Genomic DNA, 26,894 nt, shown 5'->3' with positions numbered 1-26,894 from the left:
CCCGATCCAATTCACTTTTTCTCCTAAGTTTCAACCTAGGTGATATTCTCACATTATAAATAACATGCCTTTTAAGCCACAAGCAAGCAAGAAAATACTTTTTCACCTACATTAGGTAATCTTTAGAGTGCAAAAAGTTATTTTAAACAGAAGATGAAAAATTATCTTCTAGGAGAGAAATTGGATCGGGCCCAGTGTGTTAGATGATGCAGATTTCTGGCATTTATTATTGAAAGTTTCAGAGTCTGATAATCCTGGTTTAACACATTCCTTCTTAGATATATTGTATGCCCGCATGCACACCAGAAAGCACCTGGTATAGGCCTTTGATATGTGTGATGAACTATGCGTCCCAGTGCACTAACTTTCTAAAGAAAAAAAAAAATTTCTTTTTAACTAGAAATCCAGTGGTGGGCGTGGCCAAGATGGCAATCTGAGCAGACGGCTTTCTCTGGAGCTTCGCTGCCCGGCTCTCCATACCTGCTCTCCTTAACTCAGAGCACGCTCTAATCTGCTCCAATCTTTTGGTTGCACCCCTTATTTACACCCTGGGAGGACTGGTGTACCCGGCCAGCACCATCGGCGGACATAAACGAGGCACTACCGAGCACTTCTGGCTATACTGGTCCGGCCCGTCCTCAGAGAGCACAGCATCATTTTGCTCCATACGAGAACATGGGCGGCAAACAAGGAGAAAAGAGAAAACTGAGGGTGCCCACCCTCCCGATCCTCCTAAGGTGACACCGAAGATGCAAGCTGCTGCCCCGGCGGAAGACCCGATTAATACTGAGGAGATGGTGGAGGACCACATGGAGGAGGCCATCACGCTCCCAAGCACAGCCGAGCTGCTGGACGCTATCAAAACCTGCCAGTCCGCTCTCACCTTAAAAATCTACCACATGGAGGCTAAATTTGGATTGCTCCGCCAAGACCTAGCAAATGTCAGAGACCGAACAACTAATCTCGAGCGCCGCACATCTGACATTGAAGACACGCTCAGGGGACACGAGGCCGCCATTCTAGATATTAGCAAATGGCTGTCCCTACTCGAGGCCCGCGCCAACGATGCAGAAAATAGAAACAGAAGGAACAACTTGCGGCTGCTGGGGTTAGGGAGCAGAGTCAGGATGTGGCTTCCTATACTGAAAACCTCCTCAAGGATCTTTTGCTGTCCTCTACTTTCTCCTTTCACTTCGTTATAGAGAGGGCCCACAGAATGCCAGCACTCCAGGGCCTCCAGGCGCCTACCCAAGACCCCTCACCTTCCGCCTGCTTAATTACAGGGATCGGGATGCGATTCTGGCTGCCACCAGGAAAATAAATGATCTCAAGCTGGGAAACGCTCGCCTAATGATTTTTCAAGACTATACAGCCGAAACACAGAAGCTCAGGCATACTTTCCAACAAGTAAAAACAAAGCTGCAGGAGCACCAAATCAAGTACGCCATGATGTTCCCTGCTAAGTTGAGAGTCCAGGACGGGGAATCGGTTCTCTTCTTTGAAAAACCTGAGGAGGCAATGACATGGCTGGAGGCCCTACCTGCACCCAGAAATGGCTAAGTTAATTATGCCAGTGTTTCTTTCTGCCACTTATTTAGCTTATGCAGATATTGGTTAGTTCTGAACTTTATTTGTTATTATGTTCAGCAAGTTACGTTACATAACTGCTGATGCCCGTTGGAGGCTTGGTGGCCTCCCTCCACCCGACTAATGCTAAATGTCGCTTTAGTTATTTCCACTAAAGCTACTGTGCCTACCACAGGTATGGTTTACTTTCAGGCAGGTAACACACTTGACTTTCAGTTTTCCGCGTGCGTTTTTCTGCATACTTTTTCTGCACACTTAGTGTGTTTCCATGCAGGAAAACTCGCGCCTTTTTTCACAGCAGCTGATGGAATGGATACAGAAAACTGCCAAAATGTGCAGAATCAGGATGCAGAATGTCAGTTTTTTTTCCGCGCGAACAACACAGTAAGTGTGTACTAGCACATTGATTAACATGAGTTAAACAGTCAAGTGTGTTCCCTGCCTCAACTGTTTTGATAACTAGCCTGTGGATGATGTACTGATAGGGCATTCTGCAAGCCAGTATATGGACTGCAGCTGAATGATAATCTCTGCAGCATAGCTATGAACCATGCAGCCATTTTAAGCAGCTAAATTTCATTGTGGGCTTTCTGTGCATAATACTGGCTTTAACTTCCACTGCAGTATATCTTTATACTCGATCTGCTGGACTTTACTCCACATGGCAATATGTTTATGACATGCTGTATGATTACACTAATGATGGAACTTTTCCCTGCTTTATTGTTCGGCTGGACGGATTAAATAATGACCTGGATCACCTTCACAACTGGAAATTCAAATGCTAAAGTGTGAAATATTCCCGCGCCTATGCTAAACTGCCTCTTAGTTCACCCACAAGCTCTCTCATACGTACTGCCAATGGCTGCACTAACTTGGTGTTATATTACGAAATGTAGCACAGCTATACTTGTACACCTTCTTTCTGCAACGCTTATACTATAAAATGCCTCAAATGTCCTTTTTAAAAACTAGCTATACCATTACATGTGTTACTAGAACCGCTAAGACTAATAACTAACGTTCATGCACTTATGTATATATAGGAGGATGTGCAGTAAGTTCAACTGTCTGGACCTGCTGGGGAGTGGAGTGCGAGCACTGAATTCTCAATTTAAGCATAGCTCTTACTAATTTGACATTAACGGTGCTGGTGCTCGGCTCCCTACTGGGTGGAAACACTCTAGCTGGTCTTTATTTTTCCCCCTATTACTCTCTCTTCCCCCCCCCCCCCCCCTAACCCCCCACTTCCCTGATGCAGAGCCTCTAACTAACCCTCTACTGAACCCATCCATATTTGGTTCTGGATAATAGTATCGTGGACTTCTTTGTTTAATTCTGGCTATGGATCTCAGTTTTGCTTTGGTGGCTCTCTCGCAGTGCCCCTCGAGATTTTTCTCTACCAAATTGTACACACATATTAACAATCCTCTGCTCTTCCTTCATACAGCCACTAGGTGGCAGTATAGGATAACAAATAGCGTACCATTAATCTTTACCATTACTTGAAAGCACTCCAGGGGATACTGCAACGTATAGTTGTAACAAACTGGCAAAATATTAGGGTTGCTTCTATTAATTAAGCCAAGGTACTCATTATACACTCTCTACTCAGAGAACGATAATGGGAAAAGTGAATAGAAAACTGTTGATTAAATCACTGTTATCTATGATACTCTCATATACTTGTAATGTTTTTGAAAGAATGTAAAAGTATATATGCATGAGTTGGACCCTGATTATCCCAGGTCTATATATGAATATGTCCCGCTTTTCAACAGTAATACGTCCCTGATTTCTGCCTTATTATATACTATGTATATGTTTAATGATTATATATTATATATATATGTATATCTAGGCTCTGCAAGTAAGCCTTATAGCATTCCACATACTTAGGAGTGGAGGTATGAACAGGGCCGGATTTCTGGGAAGGTCACAGAGGCCAAGGCCTAGGGCGATAAAAATCAGCAGGGCGCAGGACTTGGAGAGATAAGAGGTCACATGTCAAAGTAAATCACCTCTCCTGCTTTGCTCTGGTCTGCCTGAATTCCAGAGATCCCTGCATCTCTCTTACTTGTGCAAAGTGTGTGTTATGGCAGTCAGCATCTGCTGTCACCTGTATGATGAGGGGACTAACAATCTGCTGTGAGAAGAAAAATATATGGGCTCAAGTAGCAGAACTCTTGAGTTCCCATTAGTTTTTCTCATGCAGCACGCATTCACCGGGCAGGAATTAGCAGCTCTCCCTCTCCCTGACTGATGTTAGTTTATTACTAGTAGGTCAGTGCTGTTAAAGACCTCAGATCTGTAAAATTTATGTTTTTTTTTCCTCCTAGAGAATGACAACAACATTCTTTGTGCTACAGTTTAACTCTTTCCTGGCATTTTTTGCCAGCAAACTACTGTGTTGACCATCAGTGAAAGCAGGATGTTTTGAAACAGAATGACAACTGTGTTACATTTATTTACATTTACAAAACAAACAATGGATCTCCTGCTGACTGTATATATAGCTGTGTGCCTAACATCTTGTATACAGTAACAAAGTCTGAAGACGGCTCTCACTATTTTTCTTTTGGTTAGCCAATAAAAAGTGTTATTCTGTTACAAAACTTCCTGCTGACTGATTTTAAGATCTGTCTTAAGTGCTGAATTGTCACTGTGTAAAGTACACCTGAGCTTATGCTGGGTACACACAATGCAATTTTCTGACAGATTTACTGTCACATCGACTATTTCCAACATGTCCGATATGCTTTCCAATCAATTTTCTGAATGTTTTTTCATAGAAGTGAACAGCAAATTGATCGAAAAATTGAAATTAGATCAGACATGATGGAAATAATCGACCTGACAGTAAATCTGTCAGAAAATTGCATCATGTGTACCTAGCATTACACTACATATATGCCAGTGTGTGTAGTGTTGGATCCTTCTACTTACCTGTTCTCTGTTTTGGATGGGCTTCTCTGCATTGCACTGCTCTGTCCCGTTTGTGGCTCTGACTGCAGCTAGTCGCACAGAGGACAAAGAAGCAGCGCTGTCCACTGGGGCTCCTTGTGATTTTGCACTCCTGTATGCATGTGCACAGGAGCCCAGGGAGTGTTATGGGTATGTGTACTTGCCAAGTGCTGCTGAGTGTTCATACATGAGCATAATTTCTGAAGTATGCAAGCCCAGAACACTATTGCCTGCTGTGCATGCAGACAGGAGCACAAAATTACATGGAGTGGACAGAGCATGCACTGCTTCTTTGTTGAACGGGGCAAAGCAGCAAAACAGAGGGGGCCCCGTTCAAACTAGTCAGAGCTGGACAGAATGGAGGGGGGGGGGGGGGGCGGTAGGTGACAGCCGGCCTAGGGTGCTGGAAAGTACAAATCCGGCCCTGGGAATGAACGAGAACTGCAGACAGGGATTAGGTTCATATCTTCCCTTACCCCAGCTATGTGAGGCTTTGGGTCGTACTACATGCTCTTCTATTTCTAGGCAGATGTAGTGGGATCATAAATCTTTACAATTCATTATACAGCCCCTTATTTCCCTCCCCCTCCCCCAATCTATACTCCCATATCCCTTCCCATAACCCGATTTTCTAATCTGACTACTGACTGGAGTGTCAGAATTTCTCACCATATATTATTAGTTACAGGCGAAATATTATTGCTCTGATGAGTTCTACCCCCAGCATTACAGCTGGGAGACTCTGGTTAGCGGACTTCCGGATAAGCCTTCCACAGCACCACTTTTCTTTGTTTTTGTAGTTATATTTTCTTTTCTGTTCTTTAATTTTTATTTTTTTTTTCTCCACTAGTTAGAATTACTAGTAGTGTTACTCCCAGTCCTCTTTAGGACTGAAGGTTCTCTGAGTTACAGTTCTCATTTGGGATACAAGACGTCCTGATGTTCAGGTTCCTATTACAGGATGTGGGGTGGGTGTTGGGTTGGGTTTACTGGTGCTTTCTGTATTACACCAGAATGTTGTATAATGTGCTCTTGTCGTACTACACCAGAATGTTTTATAATGTTCTCTTGTTCCTCTATTTCTTTCCTGTCTTCTGTTGTCCGTCTCCTGCTTGAGTTCCCCTCCTGCTCTCACCATTCCTGGGATGGAATCGATTTTGGTGGATATATAATGTATTTCTCAAATTGTCACATTTAACTCCTATTATTATGTATGTGCTAAATGGCATCTCTTAAACTAATATTGTGGTATGTCAGAGGCTTGGGATCTAAAATAAAGCGCTCTCTAGTTATCAATGTCCTTAAACAACAATCTCCTCATATCTGCCTGTTACAGGAAACACATCTCATAGGTGGAACCATTTTAGCTCTTAAAAGACCATGGGTGGCACAAGCTTACCATGCTACTTATTCATCCTATTCTAGAGGTGTAATGATTTTAGTGAATAAAAAAAACTTACCTTTTCAGCTACATGATATTAAAATTGATCCAGGTGGGAGATATATAATATTACACGCCACAATTCATAATGTAAAGCTGGTGTTGGTTGTTACCTCCTCCTGCGGATCTAACCGTGCTAGACAAAATAATCTCACTAACTGCTCAAATGTCCTCGCAGAAACTGCTTATATGCGGTGACTTTAACTTGGTACACGATCCCACTAGGTAGAGACAACCTGGATTTCAGTAAATGGCTGGATACTTGCAACTTAACAGATGCATGGAGATGGAAACATCCCACACTGCAAGAATACCCCTGCCATTCTGCTTCCTATGGAACCCTGTCTAGAATAAACCTAAGCCTAGTATCTAGCGATGTTCTCTCCGAAATTAGGAACGCTCATTTCCTAGCAAGAGGAATATCTGACCACGCACCTTTAGAATTAACCTTACAACTAGGCATCTGACGAAATTATTCGGTGTGTAGACTTTCTAAGCACTGGATCTCGGATCCCACAATTGACGATATCATCAAGCGAAAACTTAAATTGTACTGGTCACTAATCCAGACACAACTTCGCCACAAATGGTATGGGATGAGGTCAAGGCGTTTCTGCGGGGACATTATATTGAGGCTATCAAAATTGCTAGAACACAAGCTCATGCCTCAGTACAGTGGAGAGAAAAAACAGCTACTGACCTTAAAGAGGAACTCCAGTGAAAATAATGTAGTAAAAAAAGTGCTTCATTTTTTACCATAATTATGTATAAATGATTTAGTCAGTGTTTGCTCATTGTAAAATCTTTCCTCTCCCCGATTTACATTCTGACATTTATTACATGGTGACATTTTTACTGTGGGCAGGTTATGTAGCTGCTCCTAGCTGTTTTGGCTGTTAGAGACAGCTGTAAACAGCTTTTTCCTGTCTGTGAACATTGTTACATTGTGGCAGTTTGCCCAGAGTACCGCGGTACTCAGAGCTTCTTGTGGGAGGGATTTCAGCACAAAATCAGTCATATAGCGCCCCCCGATGGTCTGTTTGTGAAAATCATTATATTTCTCATGTAAAAGGGGGTATCAGCTACTGATTGGGATAAAGTTCAATTCTAGGTTGGAGTTTCTCTTTAATAGCCATTGCCATTCAGTTGCATGCTGGGGGTTCTTTTTATCTATAATATTTCCTCCTCTTCTCTTTATTTCCCTGCCTAGCTGCCTAGCTGTAACATGATCCTCTGCTCACTTGTGTTTACAAGTAAGGCTGAGGTGACTCAGCGATACTTACCTCGGGATGGGCAAGCCTCTGGATCCTAATGAGGCTTCCCCTGTTCTCCTCAGCCAGCTCTGGGACTAACTTACACTCTAAACCAGTCGTTCTCAACCATTTTACCCTGGAGGAACCCTGCAAAAAATTTTTGGATCTTAAGAATTCCCTGCAAATCATTTATGGATCTCAAGGAAATGCCCGAAAATCAGTATTGGATCTCAAGGAACCCCTGCATTTATACTGCAGGAAGCATGGTCTTTAAAAGTAGGTGTGGCTGTTTATTTCCCTACCCCCTATTACAGTGTCTCCTTATTCTAGAGCTTTTTATTAATGTGCTTCTTTTTACAATACCCCCATTATAATGTGCTCTATCATACTTCCACCACCACCACAATGGGGGAAAATGCCAAGAAGTCCCTGCAGAGTACTCAAAGATCGATGGAGTTCCAGGGAACCCTGTTTGCAAAAGCCTGCTTTAAGGCTGCTTTCACAGTGGGACGTTACAGGCTGACGTTACAGCAGCCTGTAACGCAGCCCAACTCACAGCAATGAAAAATCAATGGGCTGTTCACAGTGCCCACGTTGCGTTACAGTGTAACGCTGGACATTCAAAGAAAGTGCAGCATGCTGTGCGTTCTACATGGCTTTAGCCACGTTAGACTGTGTGCACATGCTCAGTAATGGGGTTTTTTGTCAGGAGCGGAGGAGCAGAGAGTCCGCTTTCGTACTTAGCCACATGGCTAATTAATATTCACTGCACTGCAGTGTTTTCTTCCTGGAGCGGCCGCTGATTGGCTGGCGGGACCACGTGATGCGGAGTGTTCCGATCACGTGGTCTCCGCAGCGCATAGAACAAAAAAGGCGCACCAAGAGCTGCTTAACGCAGCTCTAGGTAGCGTCCTCCTCCAACACCACCAGGCGTTGCGTTAGGGGCACTTTTTGTGACCTATAACGTCCCCTAAAACGCAACGTCCTGGTGGGAAAGGGGCCTTAAACAACAACAAGAGTAACCTGCCTGTGCAGGGCACTAGCGGTTTTCAGCTCAGGCTCCATTGGAAATAACCATCAGGAATAGTAGTCACTGCGTAGGCACAGAGCGTTCCCAGCCGCGGGAGCATGACTGGAGCGTGCGTGTCTGGCCAGAGTACCAGAGCATCCAGCCGGGGAACAGGAGTGGCCCAGAGAGATGGCAAGGGACCGAGTGGCAACCAGGGGGTTGGAGGAAGCCCCAGGTAAGTATGAAACCTGAGACTATTTTTGTCTCAGGTACACGAGAAGAGAAAGAGAAGGGAATGGGAGGGCGATTGGAGGAAACATTTAGGGCAAGCCCGCCTTTTCCTGTGTGAAAAAGCGACTTAGCCAGAAATCAATTTTTTCAAAGAGTGATTATGGAGACCAAGTGGGGACAAGGAACGGAAGGGACAAAGCGCAAAGGTATGTGTATCCAACATAAACACAGTTCTGTGCTTAGCTTAGGTAGCTCTTGGGTCAGGTATACTTTAAATAGCGAAGGTGCAGTTATAATGGTGGCTTAACAAGCACCACTCCACTTCAAATATAATGGCACTATATGCTGTGCAGCACACACATGAAACATCAAGACAGCGATCTGAAGAATGCTATTGTATTTAAGCGGAAAATTCACAGTAGAGCAGTAAGAGGTATAATAGACTGCGCAACCCCCCTCCCCCCCCCCCTTCCCTCTTCATAATAGACTCTGAAATATGACACGAGTGAAGGAATTGTAAAAATACAATAGTCTTGAGTGATGCGCAATATACACATATAACCTTTACATAAAGATATAATACAGCATGGAAGGCAGTGGTGCACAAGCAATGAACCCACAGAGCCTACAGACTGCAAGTGAATCTATGAGCTTAAAATACACCTGTCAGATCAGATCGCAACTTAAAGGAGTCATCAGGGATTTTTAAACAAAATAAACGCTACTTACCGGGGGCTTCCTCCAGCCCCAAGCTCCCAGCATGTCCCTCGCCGCACCTCCAGGTCGCTCTGTACTGCGCCTGCGCGAGCGGCGCTGTCAATCACCGCCACGTGGGCCGGAGCGGACCGCGCAGGCGCAGTAGTTCTGCGCCTGCGCAGTCCGCTCCGGCCCACATGGCGGTAATTGACAGCGCCGCTCGCGCAGGCGCAGTACAGAGTGACCTCGCTCTGACGTCATCGCCGGGGACCAGGTCGGAGCTCCGGCGAACGGCTGACGGCAGAGGTGCGGCGAGGGAAGTTGCGTTTATTTTGTTTAAAAATCCCTGATGACTCCTTTAAAGAGAACCAGAGACAAAAAACAAATAGATCCTTTAAAGAGAACCAGAGACAAAAAACAGATAGATTTATACATACCTGAGGCTTCCTCCAGCTCCGTAAGCCTGGATAACTCCCACGCCGCCCCTCTGTCCGCCGGTACCGGGTCCCGTACTTTCGGCCAGTCGACGCAAGCACAGTGCGCTCCCTCCGTACTGCGAAGGCGCATGCGTACAAAGCCAGAGGGAGCCCCTGCACATGCGTACAACTGGTCGCGTCCGGCGGAAGTGACAGGACCCGGTACCAGCGATAGAGGCAGCGGAGGATGGCGGTGTGGGAGCGAACCAGGCTTATGGGGCTGGAGGAAGCCCCAGGTATGTATGAAATCTTTTTCCATTTTTCAGCTTGTCTCTGGTTCCCTTTAAGGCTGATGTAGTGTAGTGGGGGTGTCTCAGCACCTTGCAGGGAAAAAAATATAGGAGACAAATACGGGAGCCCAATAGTGTAGTATATTAATATGCAATTGAAAAAAGGAATTTCAATAAATTACTACTCACAAAAGGAGGTTGCAAGGGCAACCAACCGTAGGAAGCAGGTGGAGACCATAAACCCGACTCCACTCGGGGTAGTCCCAGCCGGGACCTGGATGTGGTCGCTCTCCTTGAAAAAGTAGGGACAGGTGTCCACTGTGGGGCACCCACAGGTGGTCTGTCACCACCCCTCAAACACAGATTGTTTGGGGGTATAGCTATGCACAATTGAAGGTAAAGAGGCGCCTTGGTTGAAATAAAAGCATCTAAAAACAGCTTAAAATCGAGGAAATAATATGGGGTGGCTTACCTCAATAACGAAATCCTTGTATATGACAAAATATTTTTATTTAGCACAGGCAACGCGTTTCGCGTGTCCAAGCCCGCTTCATCAGGCCAATAAAAGTGCCAAATGAACAAGTCGATATGGCTCCCTTTGCCTGTGCTAGATAAAAATCTTTTGTCATATACAAGGATTTTGTTATTGAGATAAGCCACCTCATATTATTTCCTCGATTTTAACCACTTAAACTCCCGTGGTACGGATTTCTCCGTCCCTTTTTTCCCCCCTAAAAAAACCAAGGACGGAGAAATCAGTACCTTCCGCGCTACCGCCGCTGTCCGCGCTCCCGCCGCTCGTGCACGCCGCCGCCAGCTCGCCCGGAGAGAAATCCATTCCCGTTCGTTGATCTAAGCCCCCGCAATGATCTGCTGCTTCTCTGAGAAACATCGCGATCATTGTGATGTGGCCAGCCTCCTACTGCTTCCTGTAAGCGTCCTTCCGGACGCTTACAGGTCGCATGTAAACAGACTCACTGTGGCCATCTTGTGGCCAAATAGTAAAACTACACCCTAACACATTTTACATATACATAAACATTTTACATATACAATAAATTAACTCATTACCTCCCACACTCCCCAATTTTTTTTTTTTGTAATTTAAAAAAAAAAAAAAAAATACAATAAAAAAAAAACCCCATAAATAGTTACCTTAGGGACTGAACTTTTTAAATATTTATGTCAAGAGGGTATAACACTGTTACTTTATAAACTATGGGCTTGTAATTAGGGATGGATGCAAAACTGAAAAAAATGCACCTTTATTTCCAAATAAAATATTGGCGCCAAACATTGTGATAGGGACATAATTTAAATGGTTTTATAACCGGGACAAATTGGCAAATACATTTCATGGGTTTTAATTACAGTAGCATGCATTATTTAAAAACTATAATGGCCGAAAACTGAAAAATAATATTTTTTCCCACATTTTTTCCTATTTTCCCATTAAACCACATTTAGAATAAAATAATTCTTGGCATAATGTCCCACCTAAAGAAAGCCTAATTGGTGGCAAAAAAAAAAAAAAACAAGATATCGTTCATTTCATTGTGACAAGTAATAATAAAGTTATAGACGAATGAATGGAAGGAGCGCTGAAAGGTGAAAATTGCTCTGGTGTTCAAGGGGTAAAACCCCTCAGAGGTCAAGTGGTTAAGCTGTTTTTAGATGCTTTTATTTCAACCAGGGTGCCTCTTTACCTTCAATTGTGCCTTTAAGGCTGAGTTTATCCGTACAAATAGTCCAGAGGTGTATTGGCGCTGGCAACTAGCTTTGCAACACCTAGAACTCTATAGAGTTGATATTACCATAAAAAGGATTGCTAGAACAAAAACAAAGAATTTTTGAGCAAGGGGACAGATGTGGGAGCATGCTTGCATGGCTCTCTAGAGACGCCCAGACTATGACTGCCATTCCACAACTGCAAATAGACCCACAGACAATAGTTAACGACCCTGACAAAATTAATGAAGCCTTCTTTAATTTCTATTCTAACTTGTATACCAGTAGACTAACGGCCTCTAAAGCGGAGCTTGAAGAGTATTTAGCAGAAATTAATCTGCCTATTCTACAACCAGAGGATGTTGAGCTACTCTACACAATTACTGAGGTATCAGATGCAAATAAAGATATGCAAATAGGTAAGACCCCCGGACTAGACGGATTCCCAACTGAGTTCTATAAGCAATACATTAAGATGATCGCATCTCACTTAAAGAGTAACTGTTAGGCTACAAAAGCTAATTTAAACCTCTATTCTCCTGTGTTAAACAGTTTAGAAGGAAACCAAAAAGGCAATACTGAAGTTAAAAATCTCTCTTACTTTGTTGTTGGCTGAATAGCAATCATCCTTTTCCCCAAGCTCCTAAGGAGGCCGCATAACAGATACTGCAGAGCATGCTGGGGCTGCTTCTTTTCCCTGGTGCTCCTCTTCATTTCCCTATCCCGCCCTAAGGCCTGGAACCCACTGAAAACCGCAAACGCAAAACGCAACCGCTAGCGTTTTGTCTGAGCGGTTTGCAAGCGGATTCATGCACGTTTTCGGTCGCGTTTTGCAACAGTGTATTTTTTTGCTCAGCGGTTGTGTTGCGTTTTGCGTTTTGCGTTTTTATCCTGATTGGTCCTGTGAATTATTTTTAATTTTGTTACAGTGTGCTGAACCGCAAAACGCTAGCAAAACCGCTCAGTTTAGGTTTTGCTGAGCGTTTCTGCTAGCGTTTCAATACTTTGCATTGAAGCGCTAACGCTCCCAAAATGCTGCAGGTCCTGCGTTTGCGTTTCTGGGAAACGCAAACGCTCCTGTGGAAGTTGCCCCATCCATTAACATCAGCTGAGCGTTTTGGCAAAACGCTAGCGTATCGCAGCGCTGCCAAAATGCTCAAAAAAACGCTCTTGTGGGTTCCAGCCCTTAGGCTGCTTTCACAGTAGGACGTTACAGGCTCATGTTACAGCAGCCTGTAACGCAGCCCAACTCACAGCACTGAAAAATCAATGTTCTGTTCACAGTGCACATGTTGCATTACAGTACAGGATCTTCTCAAAAAATTAGCATATTGCGATAAAGTTCATTATTTTCTGTAATGTACTAATAAACATTAGACTTTCATATATTTTAGATTCATTACACTACAACTGAAGTAGTTCAAGCCTTTTATTGTTTTAATATTGATTATTTTGGCATACAGCTCATGAAAAAGCCAAAATTCCTATCTCAAAAAATTAGCATATTTCATCCGACCAATAAAATGAAAAGCTTTATGGAGATGAAGATTTCATTTTTCAGCACGACCTGGCACCTGCTCACAGTGCCAAAACCACTGGTAAATGGTTTACTGTCCATGGTATTACTGTGCTCAATTGGCCTGCCAACTCTCCTGACCTGAACCCCATAGAGAATCTGTGGGATATTGTGAAGCGAAAGTTGAGAGACGCAAGACCCAACACTCTGGATGAGCTTAAGGCCGCTATCGAAGCATCCTGGGCCTCCATAACACCTGAGCAGTGCCGCAGGCTGATTGCCTCCATGCCACGCCGCATTGAAGCAGTCATTTCTGCAAAAGGATTCCCGACCAAGTATTGAGTGCATAACTGAACATAATTGTTTGAAGGTTGACTTTTTTTGTTTTAAAAACACTTGTCTTTTATTGGTCGGATGAAATATGCTAATTTTTTGAGATAGGAATTTTGAGTTTTCATGAGCTGTATGCCAAAATCATCAATATTAAAACAATAAAAGGCTTGAACTACTTCAGTTGTAGTGTAATGAATCTAAAATATATGAAAGTCTAATGTTTATCAGTACATTACAGAAAATAATGACCCTTATCACAATTTGCTAATTTTTTGAGAAGATCCTGTATGCTGCTAGTCCGCTATTGTTCTTAGCCAAATGCCTAATTAATATTCACTGCACAGTAGTGTTGTCCGGATCATGAACGATTCGGATCTTTGATCCGGATCTTTTTTGTGAGTCGAATCATCCAAGATTCGGTTCACAGTGGATGTCTGGAATGAATCAGGAACTGCAGGTTCTCTCACTCTGCTGCAAATGATTCAAAGATTCGGATCTTTTCAATGATCCGATTCGAATCATTGAAAAGATCCGGACTTCCCAGTATAGAACTAAAACGGCTCACCTCTGTTCATCTGACAGCCTCCCCCCACACTGAAAGCATGATCGCCCCACCCCCTTGCACCCCCCCCCCCCCCCCCGAGTGACAGACAATATGCCCCGATAGACCAGAGACTGGTGGGAGTGTCTGAGGGCTGGAACTTGGGAGGGCTAAAGAATCATCAATCAGGAAGCAGGGTAAGGGAGGATATTACATCACAACTGGCTTCATACAAGACAGACAAGCATGGAACCTGCCATGAGCTGTCAGGAGCATCAATCTCTGCAAATACTATATAAAAATTCTGTGAAATCCAAACGTGGACAGTGAAATGCATATGTAATGTAAGTACAGCCAATATTTAGCTACCGATATATGTGTTTTTTTTCTCTGAGACCTTATACCTAACAGCTCCTCTTTAAAGGATTCTCTACATTCATCCTTTGCTGGGGGGGCTCTCCTGCCTTCCATGTCTGAAGCCTTGACAGTGGTAATACCTAAGCCAGATAAAGATCCATTACAATGCTCGTCGTATAGGCCAATATTCTTGCTGAATACCGATGCTAAAATTTTGGCAAAGGTCTTAGCCAACAGATTGAACCAAGTTATATTAACGTTAATACATTTTGACCAATCTGGTTTCATGTCTGGTAAGGGCACGGACATTAACCTCCCTGGCGTTCTATTAAAATCGCCAGGGAGGCTGCGGGAGGGTTTTTTTTTAATTAAAAAAAAACTATTTCATGCAGCCAACTGAAAGTTGGCTGCATGAAAGCCCACTAGAGGGCGCTCCGGATGCGCACTTTCGATCGCCTCCGGCGATCAAAAGTAACAAGGAAGGCCGCAATGAGCGGCCTTCCTTGTTTCGCTTTCCTCGTCGCCATGGCGACGAGCGGAGTGACGTCATGGACGTCAGCCGACGTCCTGACGTCTGCCGCCTCCGATCCAGCCCTTAGCGCTGGCCGGAACTGTTTATTCCGGCTGCGCTGGGCTCGGGCGGCTGGGGGGACCCTCTTTCGCCGCTGCACGCGGCGGAACGCCGCGCTGCGGCGGCGATCAGGTAGCACACGCGGCTGGCAAAGTGCCGGCTGCGTGTGCTCCTTTTTATTTCATGGAAATCGGCCCAGCGGGGCCTGAGAAATCCTCCTGCGCAGGTTACCCCGAGCTGAGCTCGGGATAACCGGCAAGGAGGTTAATATACGCAGACTGCTGACCAATATCGCTGCCTCTCATTCTAATTCTGGGGAAAGAGCGATAGCCTCCCTCGACGCCGAAAAGGTGTTGGATTCGGTTGAGTGGAGATACTTGTGGGCCGTACTGCATACATTTGGGTTTGGTGACAATTTTATAAAATGGATTCAATTACTCTATGATACCCCAAAGGCTAAAATTAGGACAGGCAATGTGATCTCATGCTTTTTCGGTCTGGAGAGAGGTACCAGACAGAGAAGCCCGCTTTCACCAAGCCTGTTTGCGCTTGCTATGGAGCCAATTGTGGCATTTATCAGACAATCTACATTAGTTGAGGGGTTAAAATTAGGCAACCTTCATGAGAAAATGTTGCTATACACCAATGACGTATTACTCTACCTGAGAAATCCTGATAGCTCATTGACAGCTGCCCTACGTTTATTCGATACATTTAGAATGATGTCGGGCATCAAAATTAATTGGTCTAAATCGTTATTTTTGCTAGATGCTCCATCACAAATGGCACCAAGCCCTGCTTGTCCCCTCAAAGTGGTAACACAATTTAAATACTTAGATATTCAAATTACTAAAGACCTTCAGTCTTATAAATTCCTTAACCCCCTTGGCGGAAAGCAGTTTCTGACGCTGCGTCCGCCGGAAGGTTTTTTGCCTAAAATTCTTTTTTTTTAAATGCTTTAGCTAGCATTTCGCTAGCTAAGCATATGGCCAAAGTTGCTCTGGTCCCCCCCATGCCCGCCGATCGCCACTGGCTATACGTACCTCGCCACGATCCCACGAAAAGCGCAGTTTCCTGATCGGCTTCCGGCATTGCTATGGCACTCGGAGAGGACGTCATGACGTCATCGATGTCATCCGCAATCCCGATCGCCGTCATCGCAAAGCCTGGAGCTGATTGGGCAGCTGCGCCGGCGTGGGAACGCTGGGGGCAGACCCGGGACAAGGTGCTTCAGCACCCAAGGCTAAGACACCAAAGTGCGCCCCTCCATTCCTCCCACCCCAGCCGTCACACACTGATTGCTATTAGACTAAGAGGCTCCAGGGCCCCCAACACCTTAATCTCTCGTTATCTGGCTTGCAGGCACTGCTATGTATCCCCTTTTCTTATTTCTCTCTGCTTCTAATACAATAGGGGAATGATAGCTGAGTGAGTTGTGCGCCCCCTCCTACACTCCGCCCTGAGGCTGGAGCCTCTCTCGCCTCTGCCTCGGCACGGCCCTGGCTGGGGGGTACGTATAACGGAGGCTATTGCGGGCGATCGCGGGGGACCGGAGCAACTTTGTGCATACGCTTAGCTAGCGAACTGCTAGCTAAAGCGTAATGCACCGATTAAAAAAAAAAAACGTCCTGGGGCCATGTGATCCTCCACGGCGGCTACCCCGTATGTAGTATGGGGTTACCGCTAAGGAGGTTAATCTAGATCCCGTTGTCCGCCAACTAGAAACCAAATGTGCAGTATGGAATAGGCTCCCACTCACTCCAATCGGTAGAATCAATCTCCTGAAAATGATTTTTCTCCCAAAATTTACATATTTATTCCGCCAATGCCCCATCTGGCTCCCTCTATCGTTTTTTAAAAAACTCGACACAATTATGCTGGGTTTTGTTTGGGCTAGGAAACAGCCGCGTATCGCTTTGGATATGCTGCAGCTTCCTAAACACAGAGGCAGACTGGCTATGCCACACCTCCAAAAATATTACTGGGCTTCTTAGTCACCATCAGATGGTGGTTTTCCCAGGACAACAAAAACCCAGCTATAAACACAAAGGCAGTGATATTGGGATCATATGAGCAGCTAACCAATTTTCCGTATAGAGGCTCTAAATCTAATGCTGCTACGATGCCCATGACAACCACTTGGAGAGCTTGGAAGGCGGCCAGAGCCCCCCTCTTAAAATCAGGCAACCTTTCCCCTTATACGCCCTTATGGGGAAATCCACAACTATGGCACTTCTCCACTATTCCAGATCCTGTTATCTGGGCCAGGTATTGGATTAAAAACATTGCAAATATTCAAAGTGATAAGTCTATACTCGTGTTTAATGACCTTAAAGAACAATATAATCTTCCAAATAAACATCTTTTCAGATATTTACAATTACGTCACGCTCATAGATCACAGTTTAGATCACAACCTTCCGGATAAAAACCGATAAGCTAGAACAGCTCCTGCTGACTAAGGACCTTCCTAAGCCTCTATCAGCTATATATACAGAACTAATAAACTCAAATAATCACAGACTCGACAAATGTTATCGTAAATGGGTGACTGATGTTCCTGAAATGGACACTAAAGACTGGGACATGATACTAATGGAATTCCCCACTACAGTAATCTCAGCTAGTGACAAATTAATCCAAACCAAATTTTTACATAGAGTCTATTTAACTCCAGAAAGAATGCACAAAATGATCGGAGCAAACTCGGATAGATGTTGGAGGTGTTCAACCGAACTGGGGGACTTCATACATATTTTCTGGACATGTCCGAGAATTGCCTCATTCTGGAAAGATGCGCTTGCATTAATTAATAAACTGCTGCAAACCTCTTTACCCCTTACAATACCTGTTTTATTACTGGGACACCTCAAGAGGATCACTCTCTCCAAGAATAAGCAAACCCTGGTCCGAATACTTTGCTTTCAAGTGAGAAAGGAAATACTAAAATTATGGAAAAAACCTTCAGTACCAACTATTGGCTTATGGGCCAAAGCGATCAATAATGGACTTCCATTATACAGGACCACATACTTAAATAATACTTAAATAGACGTTGTCCCAAGAAATTTACCAAAATATGGGGTATATGGGAGAGTAGAATAATGGACCCTGCTGATCCTAATTTCATCCCTATCCTAGAGTAAAATGCTATATCAATATCCTTGATGTTAGGGAGGGGGGGGGGGGGGGGGGGAGGGGTCCTGGGCTTGTGACGGACAACATCTATTTTCCACACTTTTACTTTTCTGGTCTTTTGACCTTCTTTCTCTCTTGTATTCTTTCAACTATCTTCCTTATCCTCTACTTGCACAAAGTTGGAATTTAATTTCCAGACATGTATTATCTCATTGGCTATATATACTGGATACTGATTTATGAATGATTTTGTATCAATGATGTAACCTATATACATGGAAATCCTGTCAACACTTTATATGAACACTGATTGTTACCAAAGGCAATAGGATTGTGCAAATCTGTACTTTTCTTCTTTGTCTTCTCCTTACAAAAATAAATAAAGTTTAACTGTTAAAAAAAAATAAAATCCAGTGGTACGACATAGGTGTGCAATGTTTGTTAAATAGGAATGAAGAAAGGAAAAATCAGCACAAACAATTGGTCTTGACATAAATTTATGAGTGACTTTGTGTCAGTTGAGCAATTAACTTGGTAAAGTATTATACAAACAGATGTCTGCAGTAGTTTCATTAGCTTTATGAATAAAGCTGCCTGTGATGAAGGAATAGTTATTATGGAGAAAACTCGCATATAGTGTATATTACTTACAAGTGCTGGTGCTTGGTTGCCTATTGTAGGAAGAAGTGGATGGCTGATGGGGCCTCTTTCCAGCGAACCATCTATGGAATCCATCACAGATGTACTTAGCTTAAAGGGAAGTCCATTTGTCTGACTTTGCTGGAGTGCCCGAGAGGCGATTCGAGCATGACATTTGGGAGGAGGCTGGGGAGGTGGCACAGGCTTGATATGTAATGGAATTTGCTTCTCCTGAAAGTCCTTTTGTGGTTTTGTTAATTCTCGAATTCTCTGAGGTGTTCCAAGAGCTTGTCCCACATGGAAATATGGATGCCTGAGGGCCTACCACAAAAAAATATTTGTATAAATACACAGTAAAGAGAGGAAAACAAGCTGGGCATATTTTTTTTATATGCATCCTCTAAACATGACTTTGCACCCTCCTTCAACATCTTCAAAAAGGCCCTCAAACACACCTTTTCACTCTGGCCTACCCTCCCTCACTGGTGCTCTAAACCCGCAGCTGAACTCTGGTCCCCTACCTTTCGTGTCCCTACCTCTCCCTCTTGATTGTAAGCCTTCAGCAGGGTCCTCCTCCTTGTGTCTCCTACGTGTTCATGCACCTCTATTACCGTACACCAATCTATGGATCTGAGTGAACTCTTGAGTGAACTCGACTGGCATGCTCCCATCCAGTGACTGACTAAGCATTACCTTGTACTCATACTGTGCTGCGTGATCTGGTTTGCATGTATTCCTGTATTGTCTTAATGCTGTATGTCACCCCTAAATATTGTATGTAACCTTAACTAATGTTGAGAGCTGTGTAATATATTGGTGCTTTATAAATACAATAAATAAAATTAGCCTGGAAAACTCAGGATTCTACTCAGAACAGGCCTGCAATAGTTGACCAAAGAAGTTGAGAGCACATGCTCAGTGTCATATCTAGAGGCTGTCTTTTGAAATTAGATGAAGCAGAATTGCTGCAGAAGTTGGGGTGGTGGTGGTGGTGGGGGGGGGGGGGGGGGGGGAGAGGTTGCTGGGTGTCAGCTTGTCACTGTTCAGACCAAACACACCACACTGCATCAAACTGATCTGCATAGCTGTCGTCCCAGAAGGAAGCCTCTTCTAAAGATGACACAGAAGAACAGTTTGCTGAAGAAAAGCAGCCTAAGGACATTAATTACTGGAGCCATGCCATGTGTCCTGATGCGACCAAGATAAACATACAGTATTTGGTTCAGATGGTGTCAAGAGTGAGTAGTGGTAACTAGGTGAGGAGCACAAAGACAAGGGTACCTTGCTTACTGTCAAGCATGGTGAGACTTTGGGTACAATATTGACATTCTTCACATATGGCAGGAGACATTGGCAGCGTTTCCAAACAGAGGCTGCACCCAAATGGACTACCTGCAATAGATGTGCAGAGCTCCACAATGTGGACTAAAATCAGGGGTGAGCTTGGGGTGCCTGGCACCTGGGTGCAAGATTTTCTCTGGCGCCTATGGGAGTGGTTAAATTAACTGCGCCCAGCCACATAACCACACCCATGTCCTGCCTAATCACACCCATGTTCCCGTTTAGGTAGTGAGTGACAGGGACCCCCATTTAGGCAGTGAGAGACAGGGACCCCGTTTAGGCAGTGAGAGACAGGGACCCCAGTTTAGGTAGTGAGTGACAGGGACCCCGTTTAGGCAGTGAGAGACAGGGACCCCCGTTTAGGTAGTGAGTGACAGGGACCCCCTTTAGGTAGTGAGTGACAGGGACCCCCTTTAGGTAGTGAGTGACAGGGACCCAGTTTAGCTAGTGAGTGACAGGGAGCCCCGTTTAGCTAGTGAGTGACAGGGAGCCTCGTTTAGCTAGTGAGTGACAGGGAGCCCCGTTTAGGTAGTGAGAGACAGGGACCCCCATTTAGGCAGTGAGAGACAGGGACTCCCGTTTAGGTAGTGAGTGAAAGGGACCCAGTTTAGGTAGTTAGTGACAGGGACCCCCTTTACGTAGTGAGTGACAGGGACCCCCTTTAGGTAGTGAGTGACAGGGAGCCCCGTTTAGGTAGTGAGTGACAGGGACCCCCTTTAGGTAGTGAGTGACAGGGACTCCCTTTAGGTAGTGAGTGACAGGGACCCCCTTTAGGTAGTGAGTGACAGGGACCCCCTTTAGGTAGTGAGTGACAGGGACCCCCCCTCTAGCCGCCGCTCCCCCCTCACCTTGCAGCCAGCAGCAGCAGCCCAGCGTCAGACCTCAGGATCAGCGGGCAACCCGATCAGTAAGAGCGGGCGCAGGACGCACCCGCTCTATATGTAGAAGTGATGTCACTTCCGCATGTCAGTGCGGTGTGCTAGGTCCTAGCGCCCGCACTATTGGTCGCCGCCTGATCGAGGTCTGACGTGCTAGAGGGAGAGGGGAGCGGCGGCTAGAGTGGGGGAGCGGCGGCCAGAGGGGGTGAGCGGCGGCCGGGCGGTGCCTGGGTGCAATGCACCCGCAGCACCCGCCCAGGCGCGGCCCTGACTAAAATACAGGGCTGTGGAGTCGGTACAAAAATCTACCGACTCCGACGTTTAGGATTCCACCGACTCAGACTCCTCTAATTTGCATATTACAATTTTGTTGATTGAAAGTATGTAACATGAAATTCATCTCTTAACTGCCAACGCTTAGGAATTTTAAAAGACAACTGAAGTGAGAAGTATATGGAGACTGCCATATTTATTCCCCTTTAGTCATAGACTAAAACTAGTCCTTGGTAAGAGTACTTGTAAATGGTACAGACCGGAACAAAGAACATCTATCAGGCCCTAGGCAATGTAACTGTGGGTACATGTAAGAGTGATGTGCAGGTACTCTGCAGGGGAATAAGGAGTTTCTTCCTCTATTACACATTCTTCATGCACAATCTGAACCAGGATTATGGCTGGTTCAGATTGTCGCCGCCGGGAGCGTACTACACCTGCGCAACACTATTGCGCAGGTCAGGGGCGTAACTAGACATCACTGGGCCCCCCTGTAAAAGTTTGGATGGGGGCCCCCCCGCGAAACTTTGGATGGGTCCCCCCCCACCCCCACCTCCCTCGCTTTCTGCACAGGAAAACTGAGGACCAATGTGTTTTCCTTATGCAGATAAAAACACTTAGACTTAAAGGAAATGTCAGGCAATCTATGCTCCCCCCAGTTATACTTACCCGGGGCTTCCTCCCAGCCCCTTGCAGCTGACAAGTCCCTTGTCGCAGCTCTGTTCCCAGTACATACATACATACACAGCCGTATGTTTTTACTACATGCAGTGGCGTATCTGGGCAAAATAGTGCCTATGGCAAACACTGAAGTTGTGCCCCCCTCCCCCCGCCATTCCCAGAGAATAGGATCTTTAAGACGCCCGACAACTGAATGCAAAGTACGGCAAACGCTCAACTTCCATTTTGCACCCGTCGTGTAAAAATGTGTGACGTCGCTCACAGGAAGATGGATCGGAGAACGCTTGTCGTTGCTGGATCCATCTTCTTACATGTTGTGCCAGCAATGAGTATTATATTTAGTTTTGAGACAGTGAGCTGACTAAATGTTCACTCCCTCCCCCTACCCCATCATCTACTCATTGCTGGTCAGTGTTCTTATCAGGATGATCTTCTACAGCAGGTCTGATAAAAGTCAAGGACCTGTGAATCTTCTCACTAGCACCTATGTACTTGGAGCCTGCTGAGAGCAATGTATGGGCAGCTTAGGCTGTACACACCTTACAATGCCTATATAGCAGCTCTCAGGAAGTTTATAGCACACAGCTGCAAGTCAGAAGAATCACATGTCCTTTGCTTTTATCAGCGCAGGAGATCATCCTGATTAGGACACACAGACCAGTGTGATAATCCCTGTCTCTTCCTGCCGCCCTCAGCATAGAGACCCCACTCACGTCTGCTCCATGTGTGTCCTGTGCAGCAGCTCCAGGCTGGAGCTACACACATACACTCCTCTCCTCTCTCACCATCAGCCCCAGCGGCACTCACGCAGGGCTCCATGGCCAATCAATAGGGTTATGTGAGTGATGTTGCCAGGGCGACACAGAAGCTGTCAGCAGAGAGGTGGACGCCAGGACTGGACAAAGACACAGTCCTCTGCCTCTTCCTACTTGTACAGACAGCTGGGCTGGCTGGGAGGGAGAGGTAATTTGCTAATTGATCAGCCCCCCTGGGAGGTGAAAGACAATGGAGCCTATTGCAGGAGCTCTATGTGCAAGGCTCCAGATACACCTCTGACTACATGAGAGCACATGCTATATGGAGGAACAACAATGACATGCTGAACATAAGATATATTCACTGTAACTTTATCAATCAGTGACGTTCTGAATGTTTTGCCACTGTTATTACAGGATCTTGGACTCAGTATAAGACAAGCTCTCAATGAGGCAGGGACAGTCAGACATCAATCTTACCCACTCTGCTGTGTTGTAAAAGTAATCAGAGGCCATAAGGTCATGTGTGATAAGAATCTAGGAATCTCTTTGGAATGACTGCTGATAAGGGACAGTGTAGAACTTTTTTCACCCTGTGACTCTTTTGTTTGTAACTTGTACATTAAGTCTTCAGAACTTTGCTGCAATGTGAGACAGATGTTTTTTACGAGCACTAGGGAGCAGGGACAGTGTACAAATTCCAAAGTGTGTGTGAGTCCTTATCTGTGTGGTGGACACATGCAGTCAATATAACAATAGTATGAGAGCAGAATACGCTTTTTTTTCTCCATGCCCTTAGCTGTCAGTCTCTCAAACTTTCCCCCCACGGGCCCCCTGTGGCTTCTGGGCCCCCCTGCGGAGGCATCCTCTGCAGGGTCTATTGTTACGCCTCTGGCGCAGGTGCAGAACGCTCCTGGCTGTGGAAGCGGCATGCGGCCGGACTGCGCTGACTGCCTGAATTACCAGGACTCATAGCAGAAGATCCAGGTGGTGGAGGTGGACAGCGAGGGACTGATTAGCCTGAAGGGGGCTGGAAGAAGCCCCAGTTATGTATAAAACTTTTCTTTTCATCCTACTCAGGTGCCATTTAATTCGTAGTCACCAAACCAAATTTTAACAACATATCAAATTATTTGATTTCATGAGCAAAGAGAGTGCATACATTTACATTTGCATAAATCAGAATCATCGCAGAATTATTTCCATCTCATTGACCATCTCTATTAGTGACACGGCTACACATCAGGCTTTATTCTTACAGCATAGACGTTATTTAGTATATATAAGAGATTCCTGTGTACACATCATATATACAGTCACAATCAGATGTGTATATCTGACTTTAAAAATACGGTGACTGCTTTATTGAAGCAGCACAAGTAATTAATTTTGATTGGTTTATTTCATTTTTGTGGACTAAGCACAGCTATTACTGTATGTATAAATTATCTATGATGACTATTATCTGAGAAATAGAACATTTTATCATATTTTCTATTTTAATTACAATTTAAATTCATTAGGAGTCGGAGTCGGTGCATTTTTTCCCGAATCCGACTCCAGGCACCCAAAATTGCCCCGACTCCGACTCCACAGCCCTGCTAAAATACACAACTTGCATTCAAAACAGGTACAGCAAAGGAGGACATTAGCTTGATATGTGCGCAAATTATTCCCTACTAGACTCTGCACATCTGCACATCTATTGCAGGTAGTCTATTTGGGCGCAGAGCTCTACACATCTATTGCAGGTTGTCAATTCAGGTGCAGCCTCTGTTTGGAAGCGCTACCAATGTCTCCTGCTGTACAAAACTCATGTAAGTATACCTATGGCTAGCTGCATCCATGTACTTCAATTTGCATTCAAATTATAGATTAGGACTAGTACATGACTTGCATCTGATTTGCATACAAGGCATGTATTTAGCCCCTGTGGGGCTCTGCATGCCTTTGTTGGTCTACAATTCAGTTGCAGCCTATGAGCGCTGTCATTTGTTTGTTATTCTTCACATATGGTTGTACTCACTTTTGTTGCCAGAGGTTTAGACATTAGTGGCTGTGCGTTAAGGTAATTTGATGGGACAGCAAATTTACACTGTTATACAAGCAGTACACAGACTTCTTTACATTGTATCAAAGTGTCATATTTTCAGTGTTGTCGCTCGAAAATATATAATGAAATATTTACAAAAATGGGAGAGGTGTACTTACTTTTGTGAATAATACACTAGTAAGATGTGGTTATCAATTTCCATAGACAAAAGGTTTATTAAACATGTGCAATGGCACCAGTTCGTTTTGGGTCCTTAGGAGCCCCTTTTAAAGCATAGATGGTACATATAGATGAATTGAAAAACATTTTAGCCCTGTATTTAACAGATCAGTTTATAAAAATTCACATAGTTGCCGAGACAATCCTGGAGCAAGATGGGCAACTACACGCCAGAGATACCCCAGCCATCTGCAATGGAGCGCAACACAAGTTTGTGTAAAATGCATGGCCACCTGTGCTGCAGAGCTATGGGACAGTGTAGGATGATGTTGTTTTAATCAGTGATATAATGATGCCTCATCCAATTACCAGAGATACTGTATATACATGTTAATACATACAGTATAGTGCCCATTACCAGAATGTGAATAGTTAACATTCTTTACTTCAGCCATTCCTTTTATAATTGACCATTTCCTTATATTTTAAGTACACGTAATATACCTTGCTGGGTAGCTGACCATAGCCTTATAAGGAAAGGTGTCTGAAGACCACTTAGGATTGGCTGGGACTGTGTCTTTGTGTGTATGGGTATAAAAGGGGGGCAACACCCCTATATCACTGGCTTCGTGATGACTGCTTTGTCAACAGCAAACTGTGCCCAGGTCCCCAAACTTGATATATGTACTTCCATAAACGAAAAAAATCCTTGCACTCTTGTCCGGGAACCACAGTCACTCTCACAGTTGCTCTCTCCTCCTCGGTTCTATGCACTGTGCTGCTCCAAGGATTGGAGACAAATAGGCAAATCTAGAAGAAATGGAGTGCTCTATAGTGCATTAACTAAAGGATGAGCTTTATTCGCAATAAATCATTATACTCACAAGAATATAGTAAAGGTCTCGCATATCAGCGGTAAAGCCAACCGCTTCCAACCCTGGTAGTTGATGGCAACGCGCTCTGGCCAGCAGCGCGATCTCCGTTGTCCAGGAAGCCGTCTTGCTAAAGGGTAGGCGTGGCTTAGCGTCAGCGTGCGGGTGACGTCATTACGCGTTTCGGCTCTCTGCGCCTTCGTCAGATGACGTCAGCCGCACCAGCACACTCGTGATTTCCCCAAATCTGATATGCCCATCAGGGCATATGGAGCCCCTCAGGACTATATGTGATCTTACATGCTGAAAGACATCTGGACATTTGACCATCATTCTGTAGCTAAGTATTTATTCATTAAATGTTATCCTTTACAAGCTAAGTGCTGTCTTTGATTTATTTTTATGTGCTCTGAAACTGCGAGTCTATTACAAATAAAGTGCTGTGGGACAAATAGGCACCTTGTGTAGCTTTGTTTACAGGTTTTGTGAATTGACATTACAGACAGTGTGCCCAGGCTCTTACAAAATGCTGAGGTACACCATAGCCCTGATTTACTAAGACACCTCAATAGATTTTCAATAATCTGCCGTGAACATATCATAAGTGATCCAGCAAACCTGGGCTGGATTTAATATTGTATACCTTGCTAGCTGTTGGCCTCTTCTTGGGGTCCCATTGTAGCATTTCCCGCATGATCTGGATTCCATCACTACTTGCGTTAGGAATCAACGTTTTCAAGTTATTTGGAACACATTGAGGCCAGCGAAAATTCATGGAGCCAGCGAGCTGGTAACCTTCCGGCCAGTCAGTCTGGAATAGAGAAATAGATTTTTATATGAATATATGTAGGACATTTCAGGGCTGTTCTCAACAGACACAAACTGATTTCCAATGGATTCATTTTCATAGTACACGTTTAAAATATACATGATGATTCAGGAGATGAGTGACTAAAATATAAATGCCAAAACATACCTTCTTCGGTGTCCCTAGCACCTGACAGATCTTAAATATTGTATCCATTTCACTGGATCCTGGGAAGAGAGGCCGAAGGGTGTATACTTCAGCCATGATACAGCCAACAGCCCAGATATCAATGGGCGAGTTATAGTTAGTAGATCTGAGCAGCACTTCTGGAGCTCGATACCTATGAATAAAGCACAAAAGTACT

General features: G+C 44.6%; 1 protein-coding gene across 5 annotated transcripts in view; it reads right to left on the bottom strand.

Moving 5' to 3' along the window:
- The window catches only part of CILK1 (ciliogenesis associated kinase 1), a 166,084-nt gene that overhangs the window by 86,813 nt on the left and 52,377 nt on the right, over positions 1–26,894 (bottom strand). For all 5 annotated transcript variants that reach the window (XM_068281365.1, XM_068281367.1, XM_068281366.1 and 2 more), the window contains exons 7-9: positions 26,699–26,870; positions 26,366–26,533; positions 18,723–19,031 (exon numbers count right to left, since the gene is read on the bottom strand). In XM_068281365.1, the coding sequence (XP_068137466.1) occupies positions 18,723–19,031; positions 26,366–26,533; positions 26,699–26,870 (649 nt within the window). The remainder of the gene's footprint in view (positions 1–18,722; positions 19,032–26,365; positions 26,534–26,698; positions 26,871–26,894) is intronic.

The sequence above is a fragment of the Hyperolius riggenbachi genome, chromosome 4 (genome assembly GCF_040937935.1).
Source record: "Hyperolius riggenbachi isolate aHypRig1 chromosome 4, aHypRig1.pri, whole genome shotgun sequence".
In the NCBI taxonomy this organism is placed as follows: Eukaryota; Metazoa; Chordata; class Amphibia; order Anura; family Hyperoliidae; genus Hyperolius; species Hyperolius riggenbachi.
The sequence above is the reverse complement of the archived record's forward strand: the minus strand, read 5'-3'. Positions and strand labels throughout refer to the sequence as shown.